A 19,162-nucleotide genomic window follows, 5' to 3' on the forward strand; every position below is an offset into this window, starting at 1 on the left:
TTCCTGCTTTAGTTCCAGATTTGCTTTCTCTTCTTTCACATGATCCTTACAGCTGAAAAGCCAAACCAGCACTAGTAGAATTGCCTCTTCAGTAGAGCAGTTAATGACAGGTACAAAAGTTGTTTGTGTTCTTTGTTAGTGCTTTCCTGACCTGGTGGCAGGGGAAGGAGAGGAGGGTGGGCTGATGGCTAAATACAGAAAGCCTAAAGTGTGCCCCATGAGTCCTCTGTTTATCCCAGAGGATGAGTGTCTGTGCCACTGTTGTCAGGACCTGACTAGATAAAAGGTGTGTTGATAACTAATAACCTTTAAACAGCTCTGGAGGAAAAGAGGATCTGGGTATGAAGGCTTTTGCCCTCCAGAAGTACTTAGTAAAGTCAGAGACGGACAAAGCCATGATAGATTTAGTGCCAAGGAGAGGGAAGTTACTGGAAGACCCTGCAGACCTACATACTCCTTCTGCATCTCCCATGGTAGAGATTTAGGGACCAGAAGTAAGGCTGATGTCCCTGCCTTTGATGGATAGCCATGAAAGTGTGGTGGGTGACAGAATTTTGTGACATGTCCAGTTAGAAGTGGGATCATGCAACCACTGTGAATAGTTTCACATCAGGGAACTCTGTAGTTAAGGAGGCACAGTCTAGCATACACATATGTAATGTGGGAATTTCTAGGTAGGCAGGGGAAGTGATTTGGACAGCTCAGGTTTTGACAGCATTCAGAGCTGGCAGCCTGCTTTTGTCTTGGCATGTGAGTGGAAAGGGTCACATGAGGCTTTCAGGTTGACTGCACTATCTCAGTTAGGTTTGGGGGAAAGCTGGTACTCAGTTTTTGTTCAGTGTCAGCCAAAGATTTGGAAAGAATTCAGAGTAGAACAGTTGTATGGAAAAAAAGAAATCTGAGGATAGGGATAAGTTATGAGGCCATGGCATGTGCAGCTTAAAGGAAAGACAGAAGGGAGATATAACTGTCTCAGTAAACACGAGGAGTCACCGTAAAGGAGTCTGAGGCAAGTCATTTTCATCAATCAGGAACAGCAGAGCAGGTAATGAAATGCCTAAATGTGCACCAGGGAAAGTTTAGTTGAGATCCAAGGCAGGTTGAATTCCAGTCCCTTTTTTCCATTAAGCAGGGGGAATGCTGTTGAGGGGTTCACTGTCATGGGTGAGTTACTGAAAGCTGGTCTTTGTGCCTCAGTCAGAAGATGCCATAAATGCTGTTCCTAACTGATTCCTCCCTCATCCAAGTGAGGCAATTTGCACCAGAGAAATCAAACCCTCCCGGTGCCTCACTCTGAAAGGCAGGGGAAGAGTCTGTGGGGTGGTTTGGGGAGGTTCAGGATTAAAGAGCATATTGAGCCAACTGCATGTCAGCTGTAAAATCACAGCATGTCCTGAGTATGAAGGGAACCACAAAGATCATGGAGTCCAACTCCTGGCCCTGCCTAGGACACCCCAACAATCCCATCCTGTGCCTGAGAGCATTATCCAAACACTCCTGGAGCTCTGGCAGCCTTGGGGCAATGCCCATTCTCTGGGAGGCTGTTCAGTGCCTGACCACCCTCTGGGGGGAAGAACCTTTCCCCAATATCCAGCCTAAACTTCTCCTGACACAACTTCATGCCTTTCCCTTAGGTCCTGTCACAGGTCACCAAAATATCCAGTGATCCAGGAATGTGGCAGTGAGGCTGGCATGGTGGGGCAGCTGCTTGTGAGCATGGCTGGGACAGGCTGGAACACAAAGGAGCAGCTGTGGCATCCTCTTGTTTGGGAGGGATGCTTCATGGGGCAACCACCAGGAGAGAGAACACTCACTGCTGCCTTGCTTGTATTTGAACCAAGAGACTTCGGTGTGGTTGATGCAGTGGCTCTGCAGGGGAAGCCGTGGAGGATTTTATTGGAATTTCTATTTATTGCGTCATTAGCAGCAGTGGAAGGCTTTGCTCTGTACCAACAGGCTCCTCTGGTTTATGAAGGGTGTGTAAATCCAGTGCTGAGCTCCTGCAGTGCAGCTCCCTTATCTGGGACCCTGCAGATAAAATCCCAGGAGTGCTATTTGGGTTCATTACCTTGTCAAAGGAATGTGTAGGGGGTTGTATCAGAGTCCATGAATTAGGAAATATAAGCTGTTTAAGCACAGATGCTCTTGTTTATGTGTGCACAACCAAGTTAGCCAACAGCCAGGGAGCAGCAAAAGTTGGTGGGCAAGAGGTTGGGGATGTCTGTGTGAACATGTTCTTGTAGCATATACCTGCCTTCTGCCTCCTCTTTCTGCTGGATGAACAAACACCTCAGTCCTCTTGCTCTTTCTGTCTGAATTCAGAGCTGTTCTGTACCTCCAGATGTTGCTGGCTGTGCTTCAGCCCTGGCTTTGCCTCTGATGCAGGAAGGATGAGGAAGCAAGACCCTTTTTCCTGCTAGGCTGAATTAAACTCCTGCAAACTTATTCTTCTTGGGGATTTGAGCGCCAAGGTCAAGCAGAAAACAGTGTGAACTCTTAACAGGCAGTGGGGGAGCTGTATTTCTTAATAAAACTGTATAGCAGTTCCATGGAGACTTGGATATTGGTATTTTTCAAAGTAATGGCTTCACTCAGGTGCTTGCAGCTCTGCTGTTCTGTGTGTTTTCCTGCAGGAGTGTTGGGAGCTTGTTCTGCTTCTGAACTTTGCTGTTATTCAAGGAGCATGCAGGATGGAAAACTGCTCTGTTCTGTGGTAGCAGGAGCATTGTCAAGGGCAGGGATGGCAGTAACAGAGCCAAGTCTGGAGAGCAGACATGGGAGGAGATTGCTCAGTTCTTCCCTGTCTCCATCCCTTTAATTTATCAGATGCATCCTTATTCCTGAGCATTGCTGATTCCTTTTCTTCAGGTTCCCTTCCTGTCATTCCCTCACTGCACAGAATTTCAAACCACAGATCTGCCCAGAGCCTGCAGGAAGATATCCTCATTCATGGGGCTGAAGTTCAGGTGCAGCCATCTTTACATAACCTTTTTTTAATCGCTCATTAAAGCAGAACAAGTGGCTGGTGATGGGAATGAATTTTTCCCCCTTGCAGGCAGCAGTGGCTTGCCAAGGTCAGTGAAATCTCCAAAGCTTCTCTCCATCATCAGGTCTGCTGGGATTGCACTGCTGCTGACAGATAGACATTTTTAACCTGGCTGCTACGTATTCACTTAGGCAGAGTGGGGAGTGTGAACAGGGAGAGCATTTGGGAGATTGGATTTTTCTCATGTGAAAATAGCCCCCATTTCTTTCATTTCTTTATTATTTTTTAAGGTAAAGAGAAGTAAGTGGTGATCCAGGCTGGGTTGGGTATTTCCTCCTTCACATTTTCATTCCTCCTGCTCTTGGCAGCTCTGAACATCTTTAGAGCTGTGTCTTTGAGTGGGTTTTACCAAATAATGCAGTAATTACACCCGGGGGCTCTTTGTAAGCTGTGTCCAGAGCAGGCTGAGCTTCATCTTGCAAAATCCAGTACTTTAAATCCATGTCCACAGAAGAAACCTTTCAGCATAATTATCACTCCCCCCAAAAACTAGTATTTTAAATCTTTACTCTTCCTGAACAAAAGGCCTTCAGAAACTTTTGCCTTTCTTTTTTCTGGCAGTAATTTTGGTGCCTGTGCAAACACTTCAACTTACTCACAAATACATTAAATTTTTTTGGACAAACGAGGTTACTGGGATTTAGGGAGATAGTGTTTTCCCCTTTTTCTTCCTGTCATAGTTGTATATGCAACTTGACGAGAGATCCTGGCAGCCTCCTTCTCCAGAACAGTAAACAGAGCCAGTGCTGCAGTAGTTTGCAGATAAATAATATATTACAGCCTGTCAAATAAAGCTTTGAGCAAATACCACTTTAAAGGGTCATATATTATGAATCTGAATATCACCCAACAAATCATTATTTCCCAGACCCTTTTGATTCCTTTTTACACACAGAGCAGCTCTGGGAAGTGGTCACCTTTTTCAACTACCCCTAAACCTGATAGAATTAGTATTAGCAATATTTCTCCCGTGGATGTTTTTTTAACCTGCAGAAAGAAGCTCAAAAATCATCCCTCAACACTCCTCTCCCCATCCAAAAGTCCTTGAAGATGTATTTCTCTTTGCTATCTCAATTAGGAATGTGGCACACATACATTTATTTATTTAAGATCCTTGCTTTGAGATTGTAGGGAATACATCATCTGTTTGATTGGTTTTTAGGGGAAACCTTCCTAGAAATTTAAGAGCCTGCTAAAATACAGCTGGATATCTAGCTAATATGAGTGTTTGGAGAGGACAGGAAGTATGTCCTTTTGGCATTGCTTTAGGAAAAGTCTGAGCTGTGTTTTCATCCTGCTGGCTTGTGTTACAACTGGGTGTTTCTCTCCTGCACCGACGGGATTTGGTGGATCCTAAATGCTGTCTGTGCCTGTGCTAAGTGCAGTGGCCTGGAGGTTATTTTAGCCATTTTCTTCTTCAGCAAAGCAAGAGACACAAGCCACCAGTGTGTGCCTGGCCCAAAAATGCCATCTTAGGAAGGAGGGGCATAATCTCCAGGCATAATTTATCCGACTTTTCCATGGGAGGTTTTGACATCCACTCATGGTTGTCTGATGTTGCTGAGCCCTCTCTCAGGGTTTTGGTGTCCCCTCCCCAACTGCAGAGCAGGGGTTGCACTCTTGGGCCCAGCTGGGTCTGGTGGCAGCAGTCAAAAAACACTGCTCCTCCTTTTTTAAGCAGTTTTTTAAACTCCCATTCTCTGGTCAGAGAGGATTTTAGCATTGGAGTTTTAGGTAGAATCTTCCCCTATTAATACTATTGATCGTGACCGATTTATTGAGGAGGAAGGAGAGTCAGCTGGGAAGAGAAACCTTCCCCTGAGAAATGTGTGATGCCCAAACTTGGCCTTTTTCTGAGGCCATTCTGCTTTTTATTTCCCACTGGTGAGCCCTGCTGGCAGAAGGAGGGATGAAAGAAAACCGATGTCTGCATTTAGGAACTTCCAGCAGGTTGTTGGGTTGTTTTATTTTTCCACCAGGATGTTTCTTGTGGTGGTGTCTCTGCATTGGTTTGGGCTGGATGCTCCTCAGAGCCTGGGATTTGATTTTCTGCAGGGGAGGAGGGATTGAGTTGGTGGAGGAAAAAAACAGTGAAGCAAAGATATTATGGGTCTGTTATTTTATGATGGATCCTTGTGTTGTCTTTCCATAAAGTTGTGCAATTAAGGAGATGTAGAAGCAGAGGAAGTTGCTTATTTGTCCTCTGCTCTCCTCATATGAGAAAGATTTTCTCTCAGAAGGAAGGAGAGTGAGGTTATTTGAACAAAACTGGGCATTTCATCTTATAGGGGAGCAGGAACCTACTCATCCTGTCAGGTTTGGGAGGGAGTTTGGGGCTATTTAACACGTGTTTAAGGTTGTGGGTAATCTATTAAATAACAAAAAAATCAGGGAGTACCCTGCTGTATATTTGGACTAGCAGTTGGTACTGGGCTAGTAAAGCTGGTGAAGTCAAGAGCTGCTCCCCATTTCTCCTGCCGCCTTCTCCTCCCATAGGATTCCAGAATGATCTGGGTTCAAAGGGATCTTAAAGCCCATCTCATTCCAGCCCCCTGCCATGGGCAGGGACACCTTCCACTGTCCCAGGCTGCTCCAAGCCCCAAAGTCCAACCTGGCCTTGGACACATCCAGGGGTAGCCACAGCCACTCTGGGCACTCTGTGCCAGGGCCTGCCCACCCTGCCAGGGAACAATTCCTTCCTAATAGCCAATCTAAACCTCCCTTCTTTTAGTTTGAAGCCATTCCCTCCTGTCCTGTCACTACACTTCCTGCTGAACTGTTCCATCATTGCCTTGGATTTCCTTTCACGTCACGTTGGCTTTTAATAAATTTCAAAGCACAGCCTTTTCTATTTCAAGCTGATTTCTTCAGCACCTCAGGTGTCCTGGCCTGCAGGAGGAACACTGGCCAGCATTCATTCCCATTCTCCTTGCCTCGTGCAGATGCAGAATCCACTGCTGCCACCAAGTGGCTGCGAGTGGAAGCTGCTCCGGAGGTGTTGAACTCGCTGGCCGATTGTGTGTGTCGATTTTGGGGCTGCAATTTGGGATGGGGTAGGACCCCCCCTGTCCTCTGTTTGTCTCGGTGGGATGCTGGGAGCAGGAGCTGCTCCATCCCCCTCTGGATTATGCTGGGTGAGTGACTGCTTTGGCCCTGCTTTCCCTTCTTCAAGGTCCATGAAAGGAAAGAAGACTGTCAGAGGACTTGTTTGCCTGTAATAAATCCCAGTCTGCTGTGCCCTGCATCCTCTCCTTGTAGGGTTTGGGGTTATTTCCCCCCCAGCAGTGAACAGAAAAACAACCTGTACAGTATCATCCTGTGCATGAGGGCAAATAATCATGATTATCTGGGAATGGGCACTATTTTTCCTGCTTTTTCAAATAGCCAGAGGATTTTAACACGTAACACTGTTTGTAGGTATTGAGTACTGAAAGAAAAATTCCGGTAGGTTTTGCACCCTCCTTCATTTCCAAATGGTGAGTTGTGTTTGGCTAGAAGACATTCCAGAAGGTACAGGAGCATGGATGTACCTCTGCTCCTGGGCAGGGGGGGTGGGAAAGGGGGTGTCAGGAGTAGCTGGGGGTTTCAAGAATCAATGGGTTTCCACCCACAAATCCTTTGAAGCCCAGTTTCTTTATGGATAAACACAATCTCTGGCATACCAGAAAAAAACAAGCAGAATTCCCTCCCTGAAATTTCTCTTTAAATTACATACCCTGCTTATCCCTTCTGTAATTAATTTAAATGCATCTGACAGTAGCTTGGAGGCAAGATTTGAACTTTCTTCATCCCTCACTGTGATGCTGTTGCTTTTTCTCAGTTCAGTGGTGGTTATATTAGAATTTGGGAACTGGATGTGGACCAGCTCTTACTTCCCAGCCCCTTTCTGGGCTGACCTTTGCAATGAGCACCACTGTACGTGACAGTGAGCATCTGAGTGTTCTGTTTAATACTAGAGATGTTCATTTCAAAATGAGATAAATAATAAGCAGCATAAATTCCATAATTTCTAGGCTTTTTTTTATACCTTGTGAATAGTTTGTGTGGTATGCCAGTAGAAAAATGAAGATGAAAAGTATTTAAATTTTTTCTTTCTGGTCTTCTTTTGCATCTGGTAGTGCAAAGCTGGCCACAATCTGAAGGTTTAGTTCCAAAAAAACCTTCAAGGAGCTGTTTCTTTATTTCCCTGTCTGCAGGGAAATAAAGAAACTTGTGCTTGCTTATGCTACCCCATGGAGCTGCCCAATGCTTGATCCTTAATATAGGGCAGGGAGAGAGGGGGCTGATGGGCTTTTAGACACCACCTTGAGATTTTCTAAGCATAGTCACCACTTAGGAGGTTGATCTGAGATATTTGGGCCCATTTCCTAGCCTTTAATTAAGGATGTTACCTAAAGCTCTGCTAAAACTCAGGGTATTTTAAGGCTGTTGGTAGTAAGGCTGGTTTGTGTCTCTGGGGATGAAATTAGGAATATTACAGCAGAAGAAAGCATCAGTGCTGCTTTTGAAGCAGCACTGACAGCAGATTTTTGTGTCCCAGGGGCATTTTCTCTGCATTCTTCAGGCATGGCAGAAACTACTACTTTGGCTTTTTAATGAAGAACATTTCCAAAAAATTAGTTTTCCCTCTCCTTTCCCCTGCACAGGAGAATGGGAGAGGCCCACATTTGCACCATGAGTGATTCCCAAAGCCTGTATCAAATGACAGTAAAAATCACCATTTTCCCCTAAAAAACTGTGTAGGCCACTCAGGTGAAAGCAAAAGGGTTCTGAGGAGCAGAATTTCCCCATTTGGGATCTCCCTCCCTCCTGCCAGAGTCCCCTATACAAATCCCTCCAGCCTTGCTGCTCCACTTATCAGGAATCCCTTGGTTTCCCACTGGGAAAAGCAGCCACAATCTGGTTGATGTGGTAGTAATTAAAAATTCATTAGCACTGAAGAGTGGCTGAGGCAGGAATGGTCAACTCAGCAGGCAGCAGAGTGTCAATCACTGGTACCAAATTGTTCCCCATGAGCTGAAAAATTAATTTTGTTGTTAGATGTCATCTGGCTTGTGATCAGCTGGAGTGTTGGTCTTGTGTTTCCTGGTAAATCTGAAGGGGTATAATCTATCCCAAGTGTGGGATGCCAAGTGCTGAGATCTGTGAAACTCAGTGAAGTCTAATGTTGATACTTGTAGATTCACAGAGGTGGGGGAAAAGGAAAGGATGAAATCCCCATTATTCAGTGGGCAAAGACCTGGTGCTCCCACCCAGCACCTTCCCAAGCTGGGGAATGGCTCTTCCCTCCTTCCCTGTAATGGAAGCCAGGAGGCAAACTACTGCAGGAGAGATGGATTAATGGAGAAAACCTTTCTCTGCCCAAGGGCTTTTTGGAAGTTCTGCAGGGGCCTCACAGCAGCATTTGTAAGAGTCAGGGACTGGAAGGGTCTGAGCATGAGGAGAACTTGGGGAAGGTGAAGTCTGGAGACTTCCCTTGGTGGGACACTGGTACAGGCCTTGGAGCAGAGAAGAGTAAAATTGGGAGACCTTTGCAAAGCTTCTCTTTGGTTTATTAACCACTGTCCCCATTTCGAGCAGCCATGGAAGCAGTCATTAGCCCAGTCCTGTGGGATAAAACTGGGAGGGTGAGATACAAAGGCTTTTCCCAAGAGCTGTCCAAGGAATGGCACATAGGGAGAATGTGGAGAGACAATCCTGGGGAAAACAGATACTGGAGCACATCAGGACTCCTCCTTCACCAGTGTTTCCTGCAGTGTGAATTTTTTATGGTGCCTTTTTTATGCTTCATACCTCAGGTGGAGCTTTGTGCTGCTCTTGGTTTTCATCTCCCTGTTTTCCTTTGCCCTGCAGTTCGAGCGGCACGACCCGGTGGACGGGCGGATCACGGAGCGGCAGTTTGGGAGCATGCTGCTGGCATACAGCGGGGTTCAGTCCAAGAAGCTCACTGTCATGCTCAAGCAGCTCAAGAAGCACTTCCAGGATGGAGAGGTCGGTAGCATTCATGGAAAATCTGGGAAAATTTCTCAGCCCCAGGCTGGGCTGAGAAATCAATTAAGCAATCCCCGTCTTCTTCGGAAAAGCATCCGCTCCATGTTAAGCCATGGTGGAGAGAGGGAAGAGATGGAGTGCAGTGGTTGGTGTCCAGTGCAGGCTGTAGGTTTATTCCTTAAGAAAACAGATGCTGTAATTTTAAAAATTCAATTTGCTGAATGGCACCCTGGGTCTGGAGCCAGAACAAACACTGAAGCTGTGCTCCCAGTTCCTGGCTCGTCCTTGGATTCATTAGCTGCTGTGACCAGGCAGTTTATTATTTAGTTATTAACTTCTGGGAAAAGTTACTCACAATTTAGGGAGGAGTACGTTTGCAGACCCTACATTCATTAATTCAGTGAGAGACCTTGGAATAAGATATCCATACCACAAGATGTGCTTTATCAGGTAAGGCAAGTATGGGCTGAGAAATTATTGAGCATTAGAATTTTACATCTGCCCCTATAATGGATGTTCTTTTATTAAGCCAGAATGTTCTTTTATTAACTGGGATATAAACAAGCAATTCATCAAAGTGAGAATGGATGGAAAGTCTTTGGCTGGCTGTTTTAGAGCTGCTTTCTTCTGACACCAGAACCAGAGTTTATTTCTTAACTGGTTTAGGTGCCAAATGTGTTATAAAACACAAGTTTTGACCAGGGTTTGCTCCTTTTTTTTTGTTCCTTAATGGGATTCCTACAGTAACAGGAATCATTTGATTTCTCCAGGAAAAAGTGCTTAAATGTAATGTGTGTCTAATAGAAAAGATCGGCTCTGATTTCGAAGTTTGCAAATAGTTGATTCTTTTGCTGTGATTTTTGGGTGTTTATATATATATGTATGTATGTGTGTGTGTATAGATATTACTGAACAGTAGCTGGATGTGTGAGAAAAGAGGCAAAGGAATTAATTTTAGAAGGTTTCCTAGAGCAGATGTTTTCTTCTTTTCATGTGTACGCCAAGACCCTGACATCTATGCCAGAGGAAGAACTTCTTGTTCTTACCTTATTCCTCATCCCCAAATCAGCCAGATTGTCTTTTTATTTACAGCCAGCCAGATTCAGAGCAAATCTTTATCTTCCTGTATTCCAAGGACTTTCAAGGAGAGAAAATGGGCACTAGGACAAAAAAATTCTATTTGCAAGGAACAGAAAAAATTATATTTGCCAGGAACAGAACTGGTGAAAAATCCATGATTGCTTACACTGGTGAGGATGTAATGCCCAGAAACTGTCCCAAACTTACCCACTGAGGCTTTCCCTTGGAAGTGCAGTTCTTTTGAGGGAGATTCCTTGTGGAATCTGCCAAACCTTGTCTTCCTTGTCTGGTGCAATTACCTTGACTGCACAAGGCAATGCTGGCAGCCTCCAAAACAACAAAACTCTGGGTCTGATACAATCTTTAGCTGTTTTGCAGTGCTGTTATTCTGCATTCCTGCTTTTGGGAGTGATAAGTTTTCTTCTACTAGCTGCTAATCTGCTTTCATTATTTTTATTTTTCTTGAGGAAAAATCCCATATTACCCTGAATAGGTGAACTTTGCCTATTCAGCAGAGCTGCCACACTCTGTTTTGTCTAACATTGCTTATGAGTGTCCTCCCCAAGTTATACTTACACAGCTGCTTTTCTCCTAGTGAAAAAAAGAGACCTGAGTCATCAGCAGTATTCACAAGCAAAGTATTACTTGATTTATGCCCCCTAACTGCTAGAAAACCAAGCTGTCTCTTCAGAAACCAATGATTCATGTCATCTCACACATGTGCTTTGAGGGCTGGCTGGCTATTTTTCTGTGGAGATAGTAGGGGGTGGCAGTGAGGTGGAATTCCTGGCTGAACCTGGTTCACAATTAGGTGAAAATCCCTAATTTTTGCAGGAGATGTTTGAGCTGTTGTGTTGCAAGCAGGTAAGTGCTTCTGGAGCCTCCCTGCTTATGTTTTGTGAGGATTACTTGGGTGATGAAGGGATTCAGCTGATTATGAATCAACAGCTGGAGCTACAAATGCCTTGAAAGAGGTGATCATTCATCTGTTGACTTGTCTGAGGCTGTCCCAGTCTCTGATGTTTATTTTATTTTGGTAGCTGGAACAGAGTTAATCCTGATGCCAGCCTCACCTGTAGGATTCCTCAAAAAAAAAATTAAATTTCATAATACTGATGGTATTCTTGCTAGAGACATTCAGTGGTTTTGTCCACATGAAAGCCGCAATTTGTAGGATACACGTGTGTCACCAGTTTTGGTTTTTTCAGCTGGTGAAAGGACCACAGAGGCCAGGTTGGGTGGGGCTGGGAGCAGCCTGGGATAGTGGAAGGTGTCCCTGCCCATGGCAGGGGGTGGAGTAAGATGAGCTTTGAGCTCCCTTCCCACCCAAACCATTCCAGGATTCCAAACAAGGGTCCATTTTGCACAGACAGCAATGCTGCTTGGCCTTGGCATCTGCCATTTTGGGAATTCCAGGAAAATAGGATGGTTCTTTGCTTAGAGCATTCCAAACCTCAGTTGTCCCAGACAGAGCAGGCAGATCTCAGCACAGTGTATTCTGCTGGCCTGGAATTGGCCACACACCTCGTGGTTCCTCCAGGCTTTCCACACTCTCAGTGCCCTACTCCCAGGCAGGGAGGCATTGTGATAATTGCAAAGATATTTTCTCTTGTAGAACCATTGTACAAACCAGAGAGATCTTTGCAGTGCTTCCTGCAGAAGTACCTGATTTATTGGAATTTTTTTTCCTAGGACAGCATTTACTTCAATTTAATTCTGCTGTACATTCTAGTGTTCCTCTCAGGAAGAGGAGCAGGCAAACCTTCAAGGAAAGCTCCCTGCAGAATCACCAGGGATTTCTCTCTTTAGTCAGCTCTGTTGTCCACATGTGCTCTCCCATTTTGCCATATCATCCTTTTTGGCCCAGATCCATGAGTCCAGGGCTGACAAAGCTGCTGTTGCATGTGTCTGTGCACACGTAGATCAGCAGTGCAGTGCCACATACTCACAGCAAAGATAGGAACAAGCTGCAAATGTCTGTATGGAAAGACCTTAAAAATGTTATTTTTCTTTGAAAAGATTGGTGGCTTCTTCCCTGATTAGAAGTTCTTCAAGCATAGTTGCAGCAGATTGTGTCAATTTATACTTGACAGTACCTGCTGAACACATCCAGATCACGGAGCTGTGCCTTGTTCTGCAGTTAGGATTTTTAATGTCTTGCTCTATCAATCTGTCGTGCCAGGCAGGATAGGAGGAGCCTGAACCTGAACTCCTCTTGACAAGCTGATTTATGTCTCCCAGAGAGGGAGTCTGAGTGGTTATTACTGTGGTGATGATTCACCTCCTCCCGTGGCTCTGCTGGAGGAGCTGGAGGCTCCAGCTCTTGTCCCAGCACTGCTGTGGTTGTGCTGGAGCTGAACAGGCTGATCAATTCAGGTGTAGTGTAACCAGCTGGGGTTCCCAGAGCTGTGCTCATAGGCAGTTCTTCTCATTGGGGAGCTCAGGATGCTTTTCCATGACTATCCCAGAGTGTGGGTGTCGGCTCTCACCAAGCACATGCTCACCTGGCCCAGGTAAGTGGAGCAGACAGGGATCCTGCCTCCAGCAGCAAAGGAAACAGGGACACTTCTATGCTTTAGTGTCACCTTCTGCTACACTAAGACATGGATTCCCCCACGGAGACCTGAATCTCTTGGGAGAGACCCTGCAGTGAATGGACTGTTTGATATTGTCATTGCAAGTGTGCAGGCTTCAAAAAAAAAAATTATCAATTCACCTGTTTGCAGTGGTCTCCTGCATCCTAACTACAGGCTTGTGGTGTGTCTGCTCACCTGGGAAATGGTTTTCAGTCCCTTCCCATTATGGGACTGGTGGGACCAGGAGGGAAGCAGGAGGGGGACAAAAGTACAGGTCACAACCCACATTCTCAAGTGCCAAGGTCGAGTTTTGGAGTCTGCAGATGAATTCCCTCCTGGCTACAGCTTTGGGCCAATGAATCACTGTGTCATTTCCAGGCAGTGTCCATGATGTCCTGTTCCCATTGCCACATGAGTGTCTTTTCTCTGTCCTAGGGGCTGACATTTGAGGAGGTGGAGAACTTCTTCACTTTTCTGAAGAACATAAATGACGTGGACACAGCTTTGAGCTTCTACCACATGGCTGGAGCTTCTCTGGATAAAGGTATTAAAACCTGTGGGATGTCCAGGTGCTGGAAGCCTGAGGGAGCACAACTCATACCATGTCTTTGGAGTTAGGAAGATGTCAGACAAGCCCAGGCTGACAGATTAAAAATGTACCCAAATTGCATTTCCTCCCTCTAATGAGGTGCTTAGATCGCTACATCCATGGATAAAGAGGGATTTCAGGTTTTATACTTCCACAGTTTTAGATACAGGGAGAAGAAAGGCTGACATGTGCAGCCTGAATGGACGAGGAAGCAGTGATTTCATGGTGGTACCTTCAGAGGGACCATTCTTCTGTGTGCAGATGCAAGGTGACCTAATGAGTGTGCCACAGGCTGTGGTTCCAGATCCCAGGGACACCAGTGTTTCTTCTTCATCCCCATCCTCTGAAATGACCTTTTTCTTTCCTTATACAAAGGACTTCAAAAATGAGCTTTAAAATAATTGTAGAGTCATCTTCTGTGGAGGTCTCTGTTCCACATGGCAGAGGCACAACAGCAGTGGGGCTGGTGGTAGAAACAGCTCAATCCTTGTTTTATTTCAGCATTGCTCAAAAATCATAGATTTTGCCTAGAAATAAGGGCTGGATGATGCATTTCTGATTGGAAATCCAAGCAGTGGCAAACACCTTTGGAGCCCCTGGAAGTGCTAGAGGGAAAGAGAGAGAGCACTGAAACACTATTGAGGTCCCAAACTGAGCATTAAAGCCTGTCCAGAGACTCTATTTCAGATAATGCATAGTCCAGAGGAATGGGCTGAATAAACCTCAGCTGGTGTTTCCTGGGGAACCTTGTTAATAATGGGGTGTATTGATCAGACCAATCCATATCTTCCTCTTCATCATATTTCCTTCTCTGATTTGGTCTGTCTCAGGTGTGTTCTTAGATTCGACACACTGATGTAAAAAAAAAAAAAAAAAGGAAAAAAAAAAAGAAAAACAAAAATATATTTCAAACCAAAGTCCCACTCTGCTGCCAGGATCTGTCACAAGTGCATGCTTTGGTCTTTAGGTTTTTTTAAGAGACTGAGAATATAAAAAAAAGATGGCAAACTCATTAAAGGATTTTCAGGCTAAGTGGAAACTCTTGTCTACTACAGAGTTAAAGCTGATTTATTTAGGCAGCTGCAGAATTAAACATTTTGGAAGTCAACTATTCCAACTGCTGCTGTTGTGGGAATATTAAGGCATTAATAGGTTTTGGGGCAATGGAATTACAGAGGGAAACAAGCGTGTCACATCTCTTCTTGTGTGTGTCAGCAGCCCTTCTCATCTTAAATTTTTTGGGAGGAAATCATCTGTACTCTTTGGTTTAGATCATCATTGCCTTAAGACTTAAAAGAACCTGACAGGATTTTCTTTCATTTAAAAGTAAAGTACCAAGTCTGGGTGTGCTGCTGCTGCTCTGAGCCCTTTCTGCAGCATCCCAGAGGAGGTAATAGCCCAGCCAATCAAATTTACTCAGTGCCTACCGGAAATTAACATTTGTCCTGTCATGGAATATACATTTTTGCAGAATTTAGGTCTATGTGCAGTTGGTAAATCATCATGATTGCTGTTTAATTATGTGCTGTTAATGAGCTCGTGCAGCCACAGAGCTGGGAGTGTTTGGCTGGGGTAAGGGAACCTTCCTTGGGCAGGAATCAGACTTAAATCAAGTAAACCATAAATGGAGTGTGCCCTCCCAAAAGTGAAGCTTTCACAAGGTTGCTGGTTACAAACTAACAAATGGAAAAATTACACTGGGACGGGGACCAGGAAGAGGTTAGTATTTGTAATGATTTGCTGCTAACAATGCAGCAAGCATTATTATGATTTTCGAAGGGATGTTTAAAATTTCAGAGGGGAAAAAATGGCTGGTACCAAACAGCCAGAGCTTGACAGCCTGTTTTCTGTGCTGAATTAAAGCCACGTCTTCTTCTAAAAAGGATCATAAACTTGTATTTTAATGACCCATTTAAAAACACCTAGATTATTTGTTAGCCCATCTTTCATTTTCCCAGCAACATAATAGCTGTCATTCTCTTAAATCACAAACATTCCTTAGAAGACTTCTGGCTCACAGCTGGAAGCAGGACAGGAACTGAATTTGGTGCTTATTCCTCTTTTAGGAGGGTATGAGTTGCACTTTTTCTGGCACTGTGGCCAGCCAGGCTTTCCAATCAGCCCTTCTGCCAGCGGAGAACTGCAGGATAACTCCTTTGGAGTTTAGGGCAGGGCAGGGATGGGCCAAAGCACAGGGAGACAGCTGAGCCCACTGCTGATCTGTGGCTTGGAGCAGGGCTGGAGCCCCAGGGAGGTTCATGGAAGATCATTTTATTTGAATGATGCTGCTTGAAACAGCTGCAGAGTCGGCAGGGAATCAGGAAGGAGGCAGAGGTGAGCTAGAGTGCAGTCCTGGAATTGTTGCTTGCTTTCCTCTGCCTTGGAGATGGATGGAAGAAGTTGGCCCTCCTGGAAGCACAGCTGGCACTGTCCTCTGGAATAAGGGCAGTGCTGGTAGTTTGGAGGGGAGGACTTGGGAAGGGTCTCTGGAGACCTTCATATCCAACAGGATCCCCTGCAGCTGCTCACCCTGGGCCACCTGCAGTCAGGTTTGGGATATCTCCAATGAATCTCCTTTCTTTCCCTATTTCTGGCTGTGGATATTGCCCAGACAGGGGGTTGGCTCTGCCTTTGGTCTGGGAACTCTGCTTTTTTGCCCCTGATCTCCATGACTTTCTGTCATGTTCCCTTTGATGTCAAAGCAGCTTCTGCTCAGCTGCAGTGCTGCAGCCTCATGGTTTGAGGAGAAAAAGGGCAATGTACTGTGTGCACAGGATTGCATAAGGCTTATCCATCTCTTTCCTGGATGGGTGTTCCAGCACGTACTCATGCAAATGATTTGTAAAAAGGTAAATAGATTTTTGGTAGCTATACTGCCAGTGGTAGCATCCAGCATTCCCATGCATCAACGTGAGACTGATTTCTGGGAGGCCAAAACACGTGTGTCCTGCCTTTCCATCTTGGAATGGCCCAGGGCAGGGAGCTCTGCTCCCTTCACCCCGAGGGCCATTTGGAAAACAAAGGCAGCCGCCCAGCTGTCCATTCTTTTGGACACGTGTGTGATTTATCTCAAGTTGGAGGGAAAAAGTGAAGTTTGCCATCTGGCGAGGCTCTTGCCTGGAGCGAAGCCCCGTCTGCAGGCACTGCTCACGGTGCAGTTCTGGGAATCAGAGTGGAAAAAAAGGATAACTGTGTCAGACACTAAACTTGCATAAAATAACTCAGATGGCTCATTAAAGGACCCAGCGGGAGATACCAATGCATGGAATTTTAGAAGCTTTTCAAGATAGAAATGTGGAACTCCTTTTTATGGTATGAAATCCAGGAGAATTTCTGTCCCAGAACCCCAAACCTTGGACAGGCTTTGTTTTAAGAGATGTTCCCCAGACAGCACCTATTTCATTTTGTTAAATGGTAAAGAAATTATTCCAGCAGGTGTACTTCAATTTTATTTGCCTCCCTGAGTTACCTTGTGCTCTGGAAGCGTGTGTGGAAGTGGAAAGCAGAGACGCTTTCTCTCTTCCTTATAATTCCTTAAAAACCAGCAGAGCAGAGTCATGCAGCCCCTGTGAAGCCATTTTGGCATCAAGCAGGAATGATGGGATGGAGCTGACACTTTTGCAGTTGGATTAATAAGAGAGGAAGCAGGAACTGGTGGCTGTGAGTACAAACTGCAGCTGGGAAAACTGTGGCTGTGAAAAATAAACAAGAGGGGAGGGATTAGGAGACTCCCTGCAGGAATTGAAAGAGCAGGTAAAATCTCAGTAGAAAAACCTGACTTATAATTAAAGGAATTAGGACAAGGGGCAATGCTTTTAAACTGAAAGGGGAGATTTTGATTTGGTGTTAGGGAGAAATTGTTCCCTGGGAGGGTGGGCAGGCCCTGGCACAGGGTGCTCAGAGAAACTTTTGACTTCTCCTGGATCCCTGGAAGTGCCCAAGGCTAGGCTGGACAGGGCTTGGAGCAGCCTGGGACAGTGGAAAATGTCCCTGCTCGTGGCAGGGGGTGGCACTGGAGGAGCTCGAAGGCCCCTGCCAACCCAAACCATTATGGAATTCTGTGATGTAGAAAAACATTCTAACTTTCTCTTTTACATGTAAGGCTACAGCCCTACGGTACCTAGGGCACCAGGAGGGGAGGATGGCATCAAGGTGAAGCACCTTGAGAAAAGTTTTACATTTACAACAAATAAAATGAAATTTGGTGTTGCTCTCTGAGGAAATACAGAGTAATAACTGCTGACTGGACCTACATCACTCACAGAGATAAGGAATTTCACTCAAAAAGAATAATTACATGGAAGAAGCAAGGTCTTACTTGAGATTATATATGTATTACATATATACAATGTATCATTTCAATTTTCTCCTGCATTATTTAGTAAAAGGAGAGGTTTTATGGAGAAAAGGACCTGATGGTGGCTGTGAATTCCTCTCACAAAACCCGATTTCACTCAAGAGAGCAGAAACAGGGTGGAAGGTAGCAATAATATAAGCATTCATGGAAAAAAAAGTCCTATTAGAAATATTTTATGCAGTTTGTAATTAATCCAGTTACAGTATATATTGGATTATTATTTTTTTCCTTTCTGTGATACACTTAACTCTCCAAAATTCCTGAAGGACGGAGGGTGCAGAAACCCATAAGGATGCTGTGCAGGAAAGCAGAGGCTTGTGGTTTCAGCCTGGTTTTGTGATGCACCACTTCCCTCTTTTCCCTTGCTGCACAGCTAAACATTGATTCCAGCTGCTGTGGATGGCATTTCCTTGGGTCAGGCTTTGTAGGGAAGCAATTTAACTTTAAATACACTCACAGTAGCCTAGTGAGGGGGCTTTTTTTTTTCCCCATTTGTGCAGCAAAATCAACTGCCTGACCTTGCCAGATTGATAGCTCCATGGATTTTCTAAAGGTGGGAATAAAACTCCTGCTTCCTTCTCTGCTGCCTGTCTGGGGAGAAAATGGAAATAATTCTTACAACTCTTTGTTTTTGTGCAAGGTTAATCTGGTCTGCTCCCTGCAAGAGGGTGGGTGGGTTCATTCTGCAATTACTGGATTGCAACAGGAAAAGCAGTCTTTGGAATTCCCAGCCTGCTGGGATAGTTCCCTGATAGAGTATCATCCTTGGAATGCTGTCAGAAGGAGCTGCCTGGTTGATCAAGCTTTTTCCAGGCCTCTCTGAAGACACAGAGGCCATTTTCATGGAGGAACTGGAGTCTCCTCCTGTGGTTGGCACATGCTGAGCCCTGTGTGACCCTGTGGCCTCCCTCTGTTGCAGTGACCATGCAGCAAGTGGCCAGGACAGTGGCCAAGGTGGAGCTCTCGGACCACGTGTGCGACGTGGTGTTTGCACTCTTCGACTGCGATGGTGAGTGAGCACCCAACCTCAGCCAGGCCAGGAGAGGGTCAATCCAGGGCCAGAAACCCAGGGGGAAAAGGGCTTTTCTTGCCATGCTCTTTGTCCATGGATGTGTGGTGATCCCCCTGCCCTTTGGGGAGGGGAAGCCAATGGAACCCACCCTGTGAGGTGTGGATCTTGGAGCACGGATGGGAGGGTTTGGTGTGCGCACTTTGCTGCTTTTTCCTCTCCACAGAACTCCAGTTTGTTTAACAAAAATGAACTGCTGTGCTCCATTGTTGGAAATGAGCTGGTCTGGAGTTTTATCTCCAAAGTCCTAGACAAATGTCAGCTTAATTTTTAATTAATTAACAGCAGCTCTGTGGCCTGCTGGGAAGCTGGCCTCTGCTTTGCAAAGGGTGGGTGCACCCCGGGGTATTTGTTGTCACACTGAAGCACTCCTGGCTTAATTTAAAGGGAGTTACTGGAGTCATTGCCAGGTGACAGCAATTTTGACTTGGAAAGAAGGAAATTCTGCATTTGC

General features: G+C 45.3%; 1 protein-coding gene across 1 annotated transcript in view; it reads left to right on the forward strand.

Moving 5' to 3' along the window:
- Positions 1–19,162, forward strand: part of MICU1 (mitochondrial calcium uptake 1) — an 84,488-nt gene that overhangs the window by 63,673 nt on the left and 1,653 nt on the right. Inside the window, exons 11-13 of the mRNA XM_066324290.1 lie at positions 8,900–9,037; positions 13,129–13,237; positions 18,559–18,648. Coding sequence (XP_066180387.1) covers positions 8,900–9,037; positions 13,129–13,237; positions 18,559–18,648 — 337 coding nt within the window. The remainder of the gene's footprint in view (positions 1–8,899; positions 9,038–13,128; positions 13,238–18,558; positions 18,649–19,162) is intronic.

Source organism: Sylvia atricapilla, chromosome 8 (assembly GCF_009819655.1).
Source record: "Sylvia atricapilla isolate bSylAtr1 chromosome 8, bSylAtr1.pri, whole genome shotgun sequence".
In the NCBI taxonomy this organism is placed as follows: domain Eukaryota; kingdom Metazoa; phylum Chordata; class Aves; order Passeriformes; family Sylviidae; genus Sylvia; species Sylvia atricapilla.